Below are 17,474 nucleotides of genomic sequence, written 5' to 3' on the forward strand. Positions count from 1 at the left end.
TGTTTAATAAATATTTTATATTTGTCATGTTTGTGCATAAAATATATCTTGTATATTATATAATATAAAATATTAGATATACTATATATTACAAGCGTCATAACATAATATTTTTTGGTATTTTTTAATTGGTTTTAAATAATAAAATGTATCTTAAATCCTCTAAAATCTCTCTTCCAAATCTTAGAAATTTTCATTCTTTTTTCTATACTTAATTTAATTTTTTCAAAAATTCCATTTCCCATAATAAGCTGGCAACTGTTTCCAAAATGTTGCGAGCAGCGTTCATTTTATATTTATTTATTTATATAATTTATCCCATCATTAGTGAGGTGAACAAAATTAATTAAACGTTTTTTGGGTACTTTCGTTTAAGCAAGTCCAATGGTATTGTTAGACCATTGCAAGTGATATGATCCAATGGCCAAAACAGGTTGCATGAAAGCCATTCAATAATAATAATAATAATAATAATAATAATAATAATAATAATAATAATAATAACGACAACTTGGACCAAGTAAACTACATAAATTGTGATACTAGATCAACCATGACAAATTATTTTATTGCATTACAATAAAGCTTAATTAAGTATGTTAATATAATTTAAACCTTACATTAAATTACGTTAAATAATAAATTAATTAATTAATTTCATTTAACTTTAACATAAGTGGTCGTTAAAAAAAAAAAAAAAAAAAAAACCTTTTAACATAAGTTAGTTCAGAAAATGGGATCTTTTTTGGCTACAAGGCCGACAACCTATTCTTCACCATTATTAATTTAACAACTTTATTATTTTTGTTTTAATATTTTTTTTCATTATTTTCAGTACTTTTAATGTTATACTAACATCCTTAACATATTTTTATGACTATTATTGTTTTTCGATGTAAGCAAAAGAACATGATTTTTTTTTTATTTTACATTTGTTAAAATATTTTTTATTATTATTTCTACTATCACTAATCACTTAATTCTTATATTTTTTATTATTTTCTGTTACTTTTTTTATTTCTCAAAATATCTTTAATTTAATCAAGTGGGCTTATATCAATTAATTAATTTATATTACACATTGATCAAAATGGAGAGAGAGAGAGAGAGAGGTTATGTGGACCTGGGAGGGGGGAGAGAGGGGGGTTCATGTGGAACACGATGAACCGATGGGGCGTGGTGCCATGAGAGAGAAAGAGAGGAGTTGCATAGGACTCGTTGTTGTAATTAGGGGGAGAGACCGGGAGAGAGTGGCTTGTGTAGGACTTGGAGTGTGGTGTCGGGGAGGAAGGGGGTTGTGTGGCATGTAAGAAGAAGAAGAAGAAGAAGAAGTGATATGATTTCAATTGTAATATTTACAATGCAAAAACTATATTGCATCAATTTTCATAGAATGTTTATAGATTTTGTCTAATTATAACTTCAAAAACGTTTTTAGATATTCAATTAGGTAAGTTAAGCAAATTAATTTAGTATAATTTAATTAGTTGTCTTAGTCAACTTATTTGATTTAATCATGATAAATTAAATAGATTATTAACTGAATTAATCTAATTACATACCTAAACCACATTAAGTACTCAAAATTTAAAAATTATAGTTACAACTAATAACTTTAAGGTATTTTAAAAAAACATTTAAGTAAAATTAATTTAACATACATTTTAGAAGTGTATACCCTTGTAGGGGAGGGGGTGGGGATGGGAGGGGGAGGGGGAAGTAGGTATTTATTGGGATTTAGTTAATAGCTTTTCAAGGAAAATATTCCCTAGCTCATAATAGGTTATAATAGATGTATTGGCATTTTTATTATATATATATGGTTTGGATCATCTATTTTTAGTTGATTTTTTTGTAGGATATTTCCATCTATATATCCATAAAGTAATTAGGTAATGCGTTTTTTTAAATGGCGTTATTCTCTCATAATATTATATCGTATAAATATTATTTTTTGCATCAATTTGATTTATATATTTTCTTTTAAAATTCTTATATGATATGAGCTTCAAATTTTGCTTTTTTAATTTGCTATTGACACTAGTTATATTATTTAGCCTATACTAGGGTTGTTCACAAATAAATTCAAACCGACCAATCCAGCCCGGCGCAACTTGATTTGGCCGGTTTTTCTTCACCACCGATCAGTTTGGGGTTAGAAAGATGGGTAAACTGATAGTTCGGTTCGATTTCAATTTTCAACCGAACTGAACCAAACCGAGTTATCTATAAATATATTCTCATTGAAATATTATATATAATATGTATGTTTCCAATATATATATATATATATATATAGCTAAAATATATATTTCGAAAATGTATATATTAAAACCAAAACCGACCCAAACTAACCTAAACTGATCAGGTTGGTTTCGATTTAATCTTTAGGTGACTAGTAAACCAACCCAACCCGACCCGTGAACAGCCCTATATACGGCTATACCCAATAATTTTAAGAATACAAAACTTGTATATCAAACCCAACATGAATCATCTATAATAAAAGGAAAAAGAAAACCATAAAAACTAAGCCATCTTCATATCTAGAGGTGTAAAGTGGCCCCCGTGGGCAACCTGTGCAAAGTGCGGGCCATTACGAGACGCCGCCCTCCCCGATGAAAATTGAGGGTCAGCCCGACACAACCAACAACCCTAGCCCGTTGATCGAGCCTTGAACCAGATCGGACCATGCATTAGGCCAAAACAATTTATTTAAAAAAATTGACAAAAAACTTAAAATTTTAATTTTATATGAATTTTGTGTATACAATCGCTTATATATACAATAATTAAACAAGTTAGTATAATAAAATTAAAAAATATTTATTTAATTAATATATTATATACTATATATTATTATATAATTATAATTTATATAAATATAATATATATATATAAATAATATATATGGGTTGTACCGGCCCGCTAAGTCATGCAATATCATGCTGCATGGACCTAAAACCCCAAGCACAGCCCGCATGATCATGCCAAGCCTAGCACGGCCCACGAACCATTGTGCCAAGCTGTGGGCCAATCCAAGTTCGTACCACGCCATATGAAGCACCACCCGATTTACAGCTCTATTCATATTCATACGGCAGATATGTTATTCAAATATTTGGGTCAAATGGGCAACCAATGATCTCATAATTACATAATAAAAGTTTAAAATAAATAAAATTATAAAAAAATAAGCATATCTCTAAAATTATATACTTATCATCAAAAAAAACAAGTACGATAAATAAATATTTTTATTAATGAACATGAAATATAAATTCAACACCAACTTAACAACGAAACCATTTTCCTATTCAAGGAGTGTAGGTTAAATCAGTCAACCCACATCATAGTTAAATAACAAAAATTTTAAAAATGACAGATAATATAATACAAGATTAAAAAAATCAGAAGTTCGGACAAAACAAGAATAATACAAGATATAAAAGGTTAAAAACCGCTTCTGATCCAGCAGCTTTAAACCCGGAGACAGAAGTTGGAACTCTGGGATCTCAGGGAGGGCAAAGACAACACTCGCAAGCGTATATATAAACTTCGACTCGACACCCCTCTAGTCCACAACTTGGAGAGACCAAGAATCTGAGTTTATCAGTCTGATTATGATACAACCGTCAATGCGATTCAGCGAACAACAAACCACATCGGTTATCACGTCTTAACGAAATCAAGAAGATTGCTCAAAAATGGGCAACATGTACTGGTGCCAAATTTTAATCTTAAACAATCAATCTGTTTATGAAGATATGCTTGTAAAATTGTACTCTAGTCGCTTACTTGATGTCACACAGCAATACATATTCCAGTCGAGTTGGGTGAAAAGTTGTGGCAATAATTCAAAGCTAGCAAAGCTGCATCTGTAGTCTAGTTGTACATTAAAGATAAGCTGTTCAACTAACTCTTTATGGCATGTCATGCAACCTTCCTCGATCTCAAGTTCTCAACATCTCAAGTTCTAAACCACCATATTAATTACGCAAAACAGATAAATAGCCTTTCTCCCTGCATCCTTTTAAGTTCTAACAAATGAAGTTAACCTACACCGGAGCACTAAGATCAATAACAACATCCTTAAATATTTGTGCACCAAATACTACTGTACTAAAGCAATGCAATCCTGCTCTATTCCCTCTGATGAATATACACTGAAGCTTTTATGCTGCTCAATGAACATCAAGATGGCACTGCAAAAAATACAACAAACGCATCAATATATTTCTATACTAACTAATAAAAGAGCGAATAGCCCCATTTTCTGGATTTTTCATTAGACATTTTACCCCTTATCTAAGCAACATACAAAGGTCATAAAAAAAGGGCATATATGTCCTTACTCTACTCCAAAAACTGCCCACTTGTAACAGTTAAGAAACTATCCACTTATAACTGTTCAAAAACTGTCCACTTATAACAGTTATGATCCTGCCCACTTATAAATGTTCAAAAACTGCCCATAAATTATAAATAGTTTTACCTTGGAGATACTGTCACGTGCAGATGCACATTCATGTTTACTAGTATATAGAAGTAATCAAAGAAAAAGAAATATTATCAAATTAGTTCCATCACCCACTTTGTATTTTTTTCCTTTTTTCTGTATGAGGGGGGCTTTGCCTTCCTCATCCCTTCTAATATTTAATATGATAATCTCGGTAATTGCTCTCTTTAGGAGCCAGTAAACCAAGGTTTTTAAAAATGAACCGGTCAGGGGTCCAGTTACCGGTTCGAACAGTCCGACCGTTACCCGAACGGCTGGCCTGTTTGGGTTAAAAATTAAAAAAAAACTTATAAAAATTTTAAAATTTTGAAAAATGGTCAAAACGGTTCGAACGGTTAGCCAGCCGATTCAGCGGTCTACTGACCAAAATCAGCGGTTTTGGAGGAAAACGGAACCGGTCAGGTGACTGGTTCCCAGTTTTTCCGGTCTGACCATCCGGTCCAATCCGGTTTCGAAAACAGTGAAGTAAACTGATTAAAGATGAGGGGCATGAAATCCAAGTAACCCATGAGTACTTTATAAACCCATTTTCCATTTTTATAACAATAAGTACTTCGTTAACTAAAAGGAAAAGAAACGTACTGTATGTAGAAGTATCAATCTGTTCAGGGAGCTCTTTAATATCTACCTCAAACCGCTCCTGAACCTGCACAAACAAAAAAGCAGCACTAAGATCTTTGGAAATTTTTTCACGAGGGCAAGGAAAAGGAATTTGAGCGTGAGCACTGAGCAGTCCAATTAACTAGTAGATTTTCTTACCTGATTGAGAACATCAGAGTCAGAAGCAGATGAAACAAATGTAATTGCAAGACCCTTAGTGCCAAAACGACCAGCTCTACCAACCTTTTACACATTCAAGAAAAATGGAAAACGTTAGTAGAGTAATTACATATCGGGATAACACACTAACCATCAAAAAGAAGTTCACAAAAGGAACCAACCCTATGTAAGTAAGTATCAGCAGAATCTGGCATGTCATAATTGATAACAATGTTAACTCGTTCAATGTCTATCCCCCTGCCAACCAGATCCGTTGCAACAAGAATCCTTTTGTGCCCTTCCTTGAATCCTTTGTAGCGTGTCAGTCTACAATTTCATAAATTACCATAAGCTGAAACATTTTAACAGGAATCTAGACAGTCTTCCACAAGAAGTCCGCTTCATATGTCGTTCATATTCAAATATCAAGTATCTATACAAACCTTGCTAGAAAACATTACAAGTTAAATAATTATAGGGAACAAAATCATATTTTTCACAATCAGGTGCCTTCTTATGCTTTCACATCCTGCATCACAACTAAAACGTCAGAAGTAGTACAAATTATGTACTTCCACCAATTCATAATTTTGCCTTCCCATAAAAACCCAGAATACCATCCTGCCACTTCTTGCAACCTGATTTATGTTATTTCCCGTGCTTGTTTCTATGTCCCAAATAAAATTGTCCCAAAGCTTAAAGCCCCAAACATGCCTCATTAAGATGAAGCAATTCTTCTAAACTTGCATGAGAATAATAAAAGCATCTATGAAAATCAGAAAAAATAAAGAACCCAACCTTATTTGTAACATCCAACAATCCAACATTGTTTTTCTCCCAAGAAATCTGATCTTAAAGTTTCCACAACTTAGAAGTCCAACATGTTATCATGGTACTGGCAAAAGCCATTATGGTTTTAAAAGGCTAAAGGCATAGTTGTGGCTTAATGGCCCAAAAAAGTGAGGCATAACGCACTGAGGCATTGCTAGGCATAAGCCAAAAAGCTTAAGAAAAATTTTAATTTAAGTTTATAAATTAGTATAGATAACATATAATATATCAAGTTAGAATAATAGAAGGTACAAATATCCATAAAATAGAAGTTTATACGCAATAAGTTTCAGCTTTTAAACATTAAATAAAAAATAACTTATCAACTAACAATTATAAACATTTACATTTCATGACCCTTTTTACATTGAACTCTGCTAAAACACTAACAGAAACTAATAGAACTTGATTTGATCTATCGGTTTTTCATTTTTACTCTTCATGATTATTGAAGCACTTCTTCCATGTATTTTAAACTATAAAAATGCATAAAATATATATTTTTTGCATTAAATTACTAAATAATCATTGACACTTAACGCTTGTGCCTTTTTACACCTCACACCTTAAGGCTAGAGGCTTACGCCTCATTCTGACAAAGAATTAGATCTCACATCAAAGTTGTGAGGCTTAAACCTTGAGGCAACATCTGTGTGTCTCACCTCAAGGTGTACGCCTCACGTGGTCACGCCTCAAAGCTTAAGCCTTTTCAAATAATGGTCTCGATGTGACACTATTCTCCAAATCCCTGCAAGTAAATCAAATCAATTTGTAGGTAAAAAAAAGCATGCGACAGATGGCAGCACCATGTTGGACAAGACTCCAGCCATGACCGATGTGCCACACTTTGAGACAGAAGATTCAGAATGTGATCCTCCAAGGCTGTCTCAAGGTATTTTGTGCAAATCTCACATGGCTTCTAGAATAGTGTTCCCTATTAGAAGCAATTGCACCCATGCAAGCATCCTAGTCCACTTGAAATTATACATTAATGAAAAACCATTATACAATCATTTTTTTGATAGAACCACTATACAATCATAACAGTTAACAAAGCAACAAGAAACTAGATAAAAGCAGTTCAACCAAATAACACCTATTCATTAAACTATTAATGAGATGGGTTGAGAGTGATCATTTTTGAGCATCAATAGTTTCAACCTCTAAAAAACTAAACCTAACCGATCATTTTTTAGCATCAATTGTTTCAACCTCCGAAAAACTATTCCTAACCTTTCTTCCTGTGACATTCCAGAATGGATGCAGATTGATGGAAAATTGCATTCCACAAGTAATTTGTTCAGCTCGGCTGCTCTGCTCACACTTTTAACAAAGATAACAACTTGATTGAAGTCCAACGCATCAAGGAGGTCATTCAACTTCCGGTTTTTCTCCAGATCACTCAATTTGATGTAGTGCTGCATAAAGAACAAAAACAAAGTAAGATTGAAGTATCACAAACAGTAGAAAAGAATAAAATGGGATGCATCTATTGTGTGTAAAAGATACCTGTACAAGACCATGAAGGGTCAACTTGGCCTCATCATCAACATATATTTCCATTGGCTGAAAGGGAACAAATGTCACATTAAAGGAGATTAGGAACCTTCCTCAGGATAATAGAATCCAGTACCAAATGAATGATGAACGAACAACTCTTGACAGTCCTTCTGATTCGAAATGTAAGTAATATGCCTCCGCACTGACACTACGTATGTCGCATCGGCAACTCACTTGCTCAACTTAAATCATAATATTATGCAACTGAAACTGCACCCAAAAGAGCCTCCAAAACCCCAGTAGCCTAAAGTAACAGGAAAAATTGCTACAGCAATAACGCAAAAGCACAACTGACCAAACATTACACACCCAAGGAAATTAAGTGCAGATTAAGAGATGCTACAACCCTAAATCAGTCGACCCCAAACACCCCTGACCTGATATACCCTACTAAACCATCAGTAAAGCTACCTACAAAAGACAGTGCTCAGGGAAAGAATAGCCGTTCTGGAATTATCGTGGCTGTTATCGATGACATGTCTCTTGCAGAAAGCTGGCAAAATAAAATGGATGGCGTCTAAATTTGAGGAATACTGGCCATAGGACATTACATCTTGCATGAATCTCTTGCAAACAGGTCGGATCTCTTTGCTGAGTGTTGCAGAAAACATCATAACTTGCTTATCATGAGGAGTCATCTTGAAAATCTCCTGTACATCTCTCCGCATGTCTGCAGAATATGTACATCTATTAAATGAGATCAGCAGCATAAATGAGATATAAGATTATCCATAATTACTGAAGTTCAAAACTTGAGAAAGTAAAATACATACCTAATGACTCAAGCATCTTGTCACACTCATCAAGGATAAAATGCCTCACATTCTTTAATGCAAGGTCCTTATCTCTTGTTAGTGCCAATATCCTCCCCGGTGTTCCAACAACAACGTGAGGACACTCATTTTTAAGTAAATCCTTGTGAGTTTTGATATTTACACCACCATAAAAAACAGCAACCTTATTATCAGGCAAGTAGGTACTGAATCGCTCAAACTCATGACAGATCTGGAGTAAGTAGTCAACAAGTATAAATGCAAAGTATTAACAAAAAATATAGTGACTATAAACAGTAATTTAGCTATGAAAAAGCAAACCAATAAATACACATCAAAATGAAGAACCATGTATTACAACCAACCTGGTATGCTAATTCCCTTGTGTGGCATAAAACAAGTGCAGCAACTTGGCCAGCAACAGGCTCGATCTGCTGCAGAGTAGATAGAACAAAAACAGCAGTTTTTCCCATCCCAGACTTGGCCTGGCAGATGACATCCATTCCCAAAATGGCCTGAGGGATGCACTCATGTTGCACTGATGAAGAACCAAATAAAATTGGAGTTGGAACTCTCAGTAAGTAAAAAATGTCCTTCCAGATCCTTTTAATAAAAGGTTTACCAAAGAAGTTTTCTCTTCTGAAATCAAGAGTATGAAAGCAGTGTTACCTGAAAATCATCAACCATACAAATCAGAGGATCCTACAAGTTGTGCAGAGAAAAAAAATGGGAAAACTGAATCTAAAATGAAGCATCTTAACAAAGAGACATAACACTGAAGTATTTCATTAACAAGCCAAAGATGACTCACAAATACACCAAAATAATTAGACAGGTATCTGAGTTGTTTAACAGCTTCCAATGGGGAGTTAGCCCAGACAAGACAATAAAGAATTCCATATTTGTTTTCATCACTTTTTATTGGTAAATGAACCACAAATAGGTATCATTACCTTGGTCAGAACAGTTGACAAATGTGCATCAATAAAAAAAAAAAACAGTTAATATATGTGTCACAAAATATGAGGGAGCAACTTAGTGCAACATTAGTCTAATTAAAAGTAGAAATTTCCGGTGCTGTATACATGAAATTCATTGCAGACATGACGCAGTACATGAAGAGAATAGTCTTATAGTCCCATTATTGAAGCTTAAGGAACAAAGCCAGATAAATCAAACAAATTAAATTTTGTATGTAATCAGGAAGCAAAAATAAAAAAGAATATTTTCCAAATCTAACAATTAGAGGAATGACTTGTAACATATAATGCAGAAAATATTTTCCATATCTGGTACAGTTGATGCACATTAAGAAAGATGCAGAAACATATATGCCAGTCGTTAGCTGTAAGAGATGCTTTGATGAACTCAAGGAAGTCACCAAGTCGTTGAAATTCAGTATTTCCTTCCAAAATCCTTCCAGTCTATGATGCCCAGATACAGATACAGAATGGAAACAGATGGAGTAAACAGGGAAACAACTCTCCATTTCTTAAAATCTTGGAACATAGATACAGATAACAGGTACTGCATGTGAAATCCTCATATCATGTGTTTAAATCTAATTTTTGAAGTTAATTGTCATTCTCCAAGACTTGCACCTTGCCAATTTTAATTGAAAGTTCTAACATGTGCAAATTTTTTTATAGTATATTGTGTTAAAGCATACCATCTTACATACTTAGTACTAGCAATGCTACAAGTACATCTATAAGTGCCCATCCAATATCCAGTATCATATCTGACACGGGTACACAAGGCATGTATAGGTATCTAGGTATCATAACTCCTGATTAGTTATAGGTATCATAACTCCTGATTAGTTATAGATAGTGCCCATCCAATATCCAGTATCATACCTTACATACTTTACATTCATTATGTGTGGATCCCTATAGGATAGCACCATGACATACTGTCCAAACCATACCAAAAAGGAATCCCAATATATGAAAAAAAAAACACCTTGTTGATCCCATGGATTACCACCAAAATAGGGAGTTTAGTGTGTGAAGTAATAAAGTGACATGTACTTTATCTATGTCGGGTGTGCGAGGTGTTAGAGATCCTTTCAACCATTTCATAAGCATGTTAACTAATGGTTGCTCCTGTATTTGATCCAAGCTTAAAGGAACATTATCACTAGAACAAAAACAAGGCCCAATCACTTCCAAGGAAAATATATTTTAGATTTCCCTTCTATTCCTTTCTTTATATTGGGCCTTCACTTTCTCTTATCACCCAAGCACTTCCAAGGAAAAATCAAAAGCAAAAAAAAAAAAAAGAACAGAAGATAGCTTCCATATAAAGACCAATTTTCCACACTACCACAGAAAATAAGCACCTTCTCAACTCAACATCTATTGTACAATAAAACCTCCTTCATGACCTCAATCCAATGATGGAATTAAACAACCAAACCTTACACATGCTCCTTTAAGCATTCCATCTCTTTCATTTCTTTAATATTATTCTACTCAGTTTTTTTGGAAACCAGAAGATATCTTCCATACAAATATTGATTTTCCACATTACTGAAGAAAATATACACTCTACTGAATTGAACCTTCTATTCCACAATATCAACTCTTTCATGACCTCAACGTAAGGATGGAATAACAACCAAACCTTTCACATGCTCCTTTAAGCACCTCTCTTTCATTTCTTTAATATTAATTTACTCAGATTTTTTCTGAAACTATAATTAAGAGCTTGTAGAACCATAACTTTAACTAAATTTAGTTATCTCATTCTATTTGTGAGATCATTCTGCACCATGTTTTAGTTTTACAAGACAAAGTCAATCTTACCAATATACATCTAAATGATTTTCTAGTTGCATAAAGAGATAATTAAGAACTTGCCTTCTGAAGGATGCTCAAACCCTGAATCCACAATAGCTCGAAGAAGCTCTGGCTTCAAAAGGAAATCTCTGAACCCTGAACTGTGAATTCCAACATAGCCCCTATATAACAGAGGTACAGAAGTTAGGGGATCAATTTATGTTACCAATTAAAGCAGGAAAAATCAAAACTAAATTTTAAAATTGCTCCCACCATGTTAGCACACATTAGCAAGGCACATATCATTTTCTTAAAGGTGAGGTGCAAGCTCAAAAGGCGGTGTCAAGTAACCCCGAGCATTTAACACTGGAACTGAAGAGGCTCACAACTCAAGCCTCGTACACTATACAAGGGTATCAACTAACGTCTTATGCTACAAAGAAGAATCACAGATGAAAAAACATGTTCTACAAAGACATGTTTGTGTAAGTGGCAAACTTTGCCATATATACCAACAAATAGACATAACAGGAAAATCAAAATTCGCAGGTTATAATGGCAAATTGCTGAATCGCAATGAAACACTACACAACTGCAACCCACAATCCAAAAATAAGAAATTTGACAACCGAACGCTTTTAAGAAAATTAACAGTGAAATGGAATAACATCTACAAGCAAAAAAAGGACGGGAAAAAGAGCACCAGAAATATATTCCAAGGAACCAATCAGAACAGTAGTTGAAACTATAAACGGACGATTTCTGAAACATTTCCTACCAAAAAACGGAAAAAGCCACCCCAAAAATCGAAAAAACAAACAAATCACACATCAAAAAAAAAAAAAAACGAACAAATTGTCACTGAGGAAAAAAGGAAAATTCCATGACGAATTAAGAAGCTCAACAGTAAATAAGAAAAACGCCAAGAGAAATAAATAGCATAATCAAGTCCAGAATTGCTAAAAAACCAAAACTCATAAGATCTAGTGCTAAATTTAAAAAATAAAAATAAAAATCCCAACTTCCCGAAAGAAACAATTTAAAACATAAGGAAGAAGAAGACACATGAAGAAGCGAAATCACCAAAGAAGAAAAAAGTAGATAAAACTTACTTCTTTGCTGCTTCGCCGGTACCCTTCGCCGCGACGGAATCAGGGGCCTTCTCTTCCTCTTCTTCGTAATCGAGAAGCTCTTCCTCGTAAGCATCGTTCTCCCTTACCTCTCCCATTTCTGATAAAAGAGAATAGGTTAGAATTTGAATCCCCAAAACAACTTAGGGTTTGAACATCTCCATGAGTTTTTGAAGACTTCACCTTCGAATCCGAAAGAGATTAACTTAGATTAGAGAGTTTCAAGCGTCTGCAGGAGAAAAAATACAAAAAAGAAAAGTGGAAAAAATGAAAAACAATAACAGAAAGAAGAAGACCCCTCACTATCCCTACGTGAGAGCGAACGAGGGAGAGAGATTGAAGAGAAGGCTAGGGTTTGGAAGAGGCCAAAATAAAGGAACCAGCGATGCAAGAAAAAATATATATATGTACGAAATTGCCCTTCCAATCGATAAACGGGAACGGCGATGAAAATCCTACGCAGTCAAATTATTTTTATTACTTCGTGCTTTTGGCTAAATTGGTAATTGTGCTTTCATTTCGTGCCAATAGTAGTCACGTGTGATCACCCTTTCCATAAAATCCTTTGACCGAATTCTTCCCATTTGCCTGTCTTCAAGTCCTATGCATGCCTTCTTGTCGTTGTGGGTTCTTGTTCCGTCATCACCTATCTTTGACCACCAATTGCCACTAGGAATCACCACCGGAAATACAGTCTGTTGGCAATACTGCTACTTCTTCGTCGAAATCAAAGGTATGAATTCCAGTTTCATCTTTTCCCCTTTTTTAATGCTTTTTCTCCATTTTCTCCACTATTCAATGGCTCGTCTCCACCGAAATCACCATTGTTGACCGCTGCTCAAATTAATTATGGGAATGTTTATTGCTTGTTTAATGGATTGTTATAGCTATGCATTCTACCTGTTCAAAACTAGTCATGAAACTTGTTTTAACAACCTGTCTTCAACGAATTGTGATTCCCCTGTTTTTGGCATTCCCATTATTAATTACTATTTCCCATTACTTAACAGCTGCACTGTTATACTATCTGTTATTTTCCTATGGCATTCCCTTTCTTATACAATGAACAAGATCATGGTTTTATGAATGTATTTGTTTCCATTACAGAACTAGTATATGTGGGGTTCATATCATTCTTATCTTATACTATTGCAGCCACCCACTAATCTTTTTGTGTGCATCTGAATACCTATATGTTGAGGATTGCCATTGAATGCTCATAATATTCCACTATTAGTGCTTGTTATATGGTTAAATGCATACTTCCTTTTTCCTAATGTATACATCCCTTAATGCTAAACTTTTATTGTAGATACATGCATGATATGAATGCTTATTGTTTATGTTGATCTGTATGAATTCTTATTTGGTGGAAAAGATGATCCATGGGAATCCATACTCAATACAAACTACAAACACATTTTTTTCCTATTATTTGAAGTTATTTATTGCAAAAGCTGAAAGTAACTAGTTAAGTACAAATTCGTTATTTTTCTTTTTTTTTTTTTGTTTGTGCTATGTTTCTATCTTTCATTCAAAATATAATGTATGTTTGTTTGTTACTATATATATATATATTAATTAGAAGAAAAATGAGCACTAGTTGGGCATCCCTCCCACCTTAATAGGAATGCATAATTAAATTTAATACATGATTATACTTAAATATGATTATAAAATACCAATCCAATTAAATTTAATGCATGATTATATATATCATAATGAATTCTTTTATTTATCAATTATAAAATACATAATTAGGTACCTAAATAATTTATATATTCTATCATGAAAGACTAAGAGTATAATGAATACAAAAAAAAAAAAAAAAAAAACCCTCACTTTTTAAGTTGGGTTCGTCACTTTTTTATCAATAATCATGTCTACCGTGAAACTTTCAACAATTTCCTTCTCAATGTTTACAATCAAATAATCTGTGAGAAAGTCATCTTTCATTTTATTGCGAAACCTACTTTTAACAATTTTCATGGCTAAAAAAATATACTCAGTAGTTGCTATTAAAATGGGAATAGTCAAAATAAGTAAAATCAATCTATCAATTAAAGGATAAACTTTTGATGTTTTAGTTTTCACCAATCATCAACATAAATCACCAATGATGGACAAATTCTACAAATTTGGATGATTGGGCACATTAAGCTTATAGTGTTGCAATTGATATCTCAATTGATTTTTTTTCTTAATAAAAAAAATATAAAGGATAAAACTTCTCAATCAAACTATATATATCATCAACTTTGAAGGATTTATGAGCATCCCTAAAATCCAAAGTTGTACTCAAAATAAGAAGTCTTGTTGCTTGTTCACTGAATCAACTATTTAACTCTTACAACCGATGATCTATAGCAAATGTAAATATATATATTCGATAATGATGCTTCACTGTCACAATATCATTTTAGCAATGAGATCGAACGATATTTGAAAAATGAGCTTTCATATCGAATTATATTCGATAATGATTCTTCCTTTAGTTTTTAAAGTACTTTTATTTCTTAAGCTTCTTTAGTTTTAATATATTATAAGTGGGTAGTTTTAGTTTTAGTTTTATTTTTTATTTTATTTTTGCTTTTTCTTTTATTTTGTGAAAGAAAAAACAAAATTTACACAATAATTAGCAGTATGCGTACCATTAGATTTGACTAAAATTCATAGGGGGGACCAAAACCCAAACCTCAATATGCATGATTAGTTGTTACTGAATCTTTATATGGTTGTTAATGTTTTCATTAATTATATATAGTTGGTGAGTGGTAAGTGGTTAGCTTCTAAACTATTGTTTGTTATAATGTTGGAGACAAATGTCTTATGCCAATATGGATGATTAGTTGTTACTATACCTTTATATGGTTGTTAATGTTTTCATTAATTATATATAGTTAATGTAATGACTGTCACGTGTCATTAATTAGTAGGTGTATGTCAAGTGTCAATTTTTAGTGGTTGCCACTTGTAAAAATAACGTGCATGCATGATATGTACATATAGCCTATGTATGCCTATTCAATGTATACAGGTGGCTAATCATGGGTACTGTGAAATTTACCACGTATAAGATCAGTTGAATTACATGACTATTACTATGTGTTTGGTTCCATTTACATTTTTTTCATTCAACGTTTGTATTTTATTTGCTTGCAAAATCGAGAAAGATAATAATTATAGCTATTTATGACAACTAGGCACCACTAGGCTTTGCATCGACGTAACAATGAAAAATGTCTGACCATTTGTGGAAGTTTTAAAAAACAACTTCCACAAATGGTTGATGTGCACAAAAATCGAAATCCACTTTTGTGATTCTCGATGCGTACGAAAGAGCAAGAGAGAGAAACTGCTGAAGTGGTACCTATGTGGCAGCAGTTATTGAATAAACACCCACGAAACCAAACACCATGTTAGTGTGCTATTACCAAACGACAAATGGTTTTTCTGTTTTGTAAAACATATTTTACAATTTTTTTACCCAAACGATTTCACAACAAAAATACCAAAGTAAAAACAGTTTATGTACTTCGTACTTTGGTACTATTAAAAGTACAAAAGTAGAAGTCTATCTAAACATAGCCTTTGCTTTCATTTATTTTTTAAATCATTACATCAACAAAAAAAGCATGTTCTTGAATTTTGTTTTTGTTTTCAAAGGGAAGAACAAGTTAATTTAAAAAAGTAGTACATGTTTTTGCAACCAACAAAATGTTGGTTTTTAAAATAAAAACAACTTTTTTAGTATTGAAGTTATACGTTTTATGGAGCATGATGTTAAATAATCAAATGAAAACATGTTTTTAAAATCATATTCAAGAACATGTTTTTGGTTTCAATTTTGAAAACAAAAAACACACACAATCAAGAACATGCTTGTGTTTTTTGTTTTAAGAAACAATTTGTTTTCAAACAATATGGTTTTAACTTATTTTTGGAATTGGCAACAAGAAAAAACAATTTACATTGTAAAACACCTTCTAAATTTTTGTATTGTTGGCTACTTTCTTGTTTTTATCCAAGTTGGAAGTTACCACCATTAAGGCTTTCACCCCTTGCATTATTGTTGCCACCCAACCTTTGTTGTTATCTTGAACTAGATCTCTTGTTATTTGATGCCTTCCTACTTTGAAGTAAGCTCTTCCTATCAATCTATTCTTCCACCTAATTTTAAAATTTGAGTTTTATTAACAAGTGTGTATGTGTAGTGCACGTGACAATTCTAGATGATGATAATTATAGTAATAATATATCCAATTTTTTCTATAAACTTTATGTATTTTTATTTTTTTGTTTTTATATTTTTGTGGTTTTTATTATTAATCAGATGTAGATTGCAAAATTCAAAACTGATTACATAAACACCTTATCTAAATATATGGTAATCAGATCAGATTATGAAGTTTCAAGTATCATTGGCATGCCTACCTACTTGGCTAAACTCTTCTTTTTTGTAGTATTTTATGATTTTGTTGTATCTTTTTTCTTTTGTTCATTTATCAAAATAATGTAAGATTTAAGTAGAGGGAATGAGGTAAAAAGTAATTCAATTTACAATTTAAACCTTACAATTAAATAGAGACTAAATTAAAAAATGAGTATTTTAGTCACTACTTTAAAAACTAGACCAGACCGAATGATTGAACCATTTTGGCTCGAGAATCGGTCAAGTCATCGATTTCGTTTTGGCCCTGAACCACTATTTTAAAAAAAGTTGTTGAAATGGTTAGAGAACCGTTGACTCGAACAGTTTAACTGTTAAAATGTTCGACTCAATTAACAGTTCTTGTGTTTCTTTCAGATTAATTCCATGTTTTAAAATAGAATTTAGAAAATAAAAAATGAAAAAAAAAACTTTCTTATCTCATAGTCATGTTCAAATTATTCTCGATGGCCAAATTTAGTTAGGGCTTTTAGTTTTTCTATTTTGATTTTGAGTTTTCTCATTTCTATGACTATTTTTAAGTTGTAACAATATTAAAAAATTGATGTAAGAAGTGAGAAATTAAACACTGACCTTGTATTAAAATATGAGATACACAAAGTCACCAATGAAGCAAATGATCTGAGATTTGAGAGAGATTTAGAGAGATGTAAGAAGAGGGCAAATGGT

At 32.7% G+C, this 17,474-nt stretch overlaps 1 protein-coding gene across 2 annotated transcripts; it reads right to left on the reverse strand.

Moving 5' to 3' along the window:
• Window positions 1–3,832: 3,832 nt before the first annotated feature.
• LOC148869385 (DEAD-box ATP-dependent RNA helicase 15-like) lies at window positions 3,833–12,803 on the reverse strand. Of its 2 annotated transcripts, none has more exons than XM_088968349.1 (12): window positions 12,539–12,803; window positions 12,338–12,455; window positions 11,307–11,407; window positions 8,808–8,980; window positions 8,443–8,674; window positions 8,221–8,339; window positions 7,619–7,675; window positions 7,343–7,527; window positions 5,461–5,605; window positions 5,279–5,362; window positions 5,102–5,165; window positions 3,833–4,205 (listed from the first exon to the last, which is right to left on the reverse strand). In XM_088968349.1, the coding sequence occupies exons 2-12, from the start codon at window positions 12,451–12,453 to the stop codon at window positions 4,195–4,197; spliced, it is 1,287 nt and encodes a 428-aa protein (XP_088824475.1). In that variant the 5' UTR covers window positions 12,454–12,455; window positions 12,539–12,803; the 3' UTR covers window positions 3,833–4,194. The 2 variants fall into 2 exon arrangements, with proteins under 2 accessions (XP_088824475.1, XP_088824476.1); XM_088968350.1 differs by having other exon boundaries at window positions 8,808–9,111; window positions 12,539–12,729.
• Window positions 12,804–17,474: the final 4,671 nt, after the last annotated feature.

This window comes from Nelumbo lutea, chromosome 2, assembly GCF_056320005.1.
Source record: "Nelumbo lutea isolate HS-2025 chromosome 2, American lotus-T2T, whole genome shotgun sequence".
In the NCBI taxonomy this organism is placed as follows: Eukaryota; Viridiplantae; Streptophyta; class Magnoliopsida; order Proteales; family Nelumbonaceae; genus Nelumbo; species Nelumbo lutea.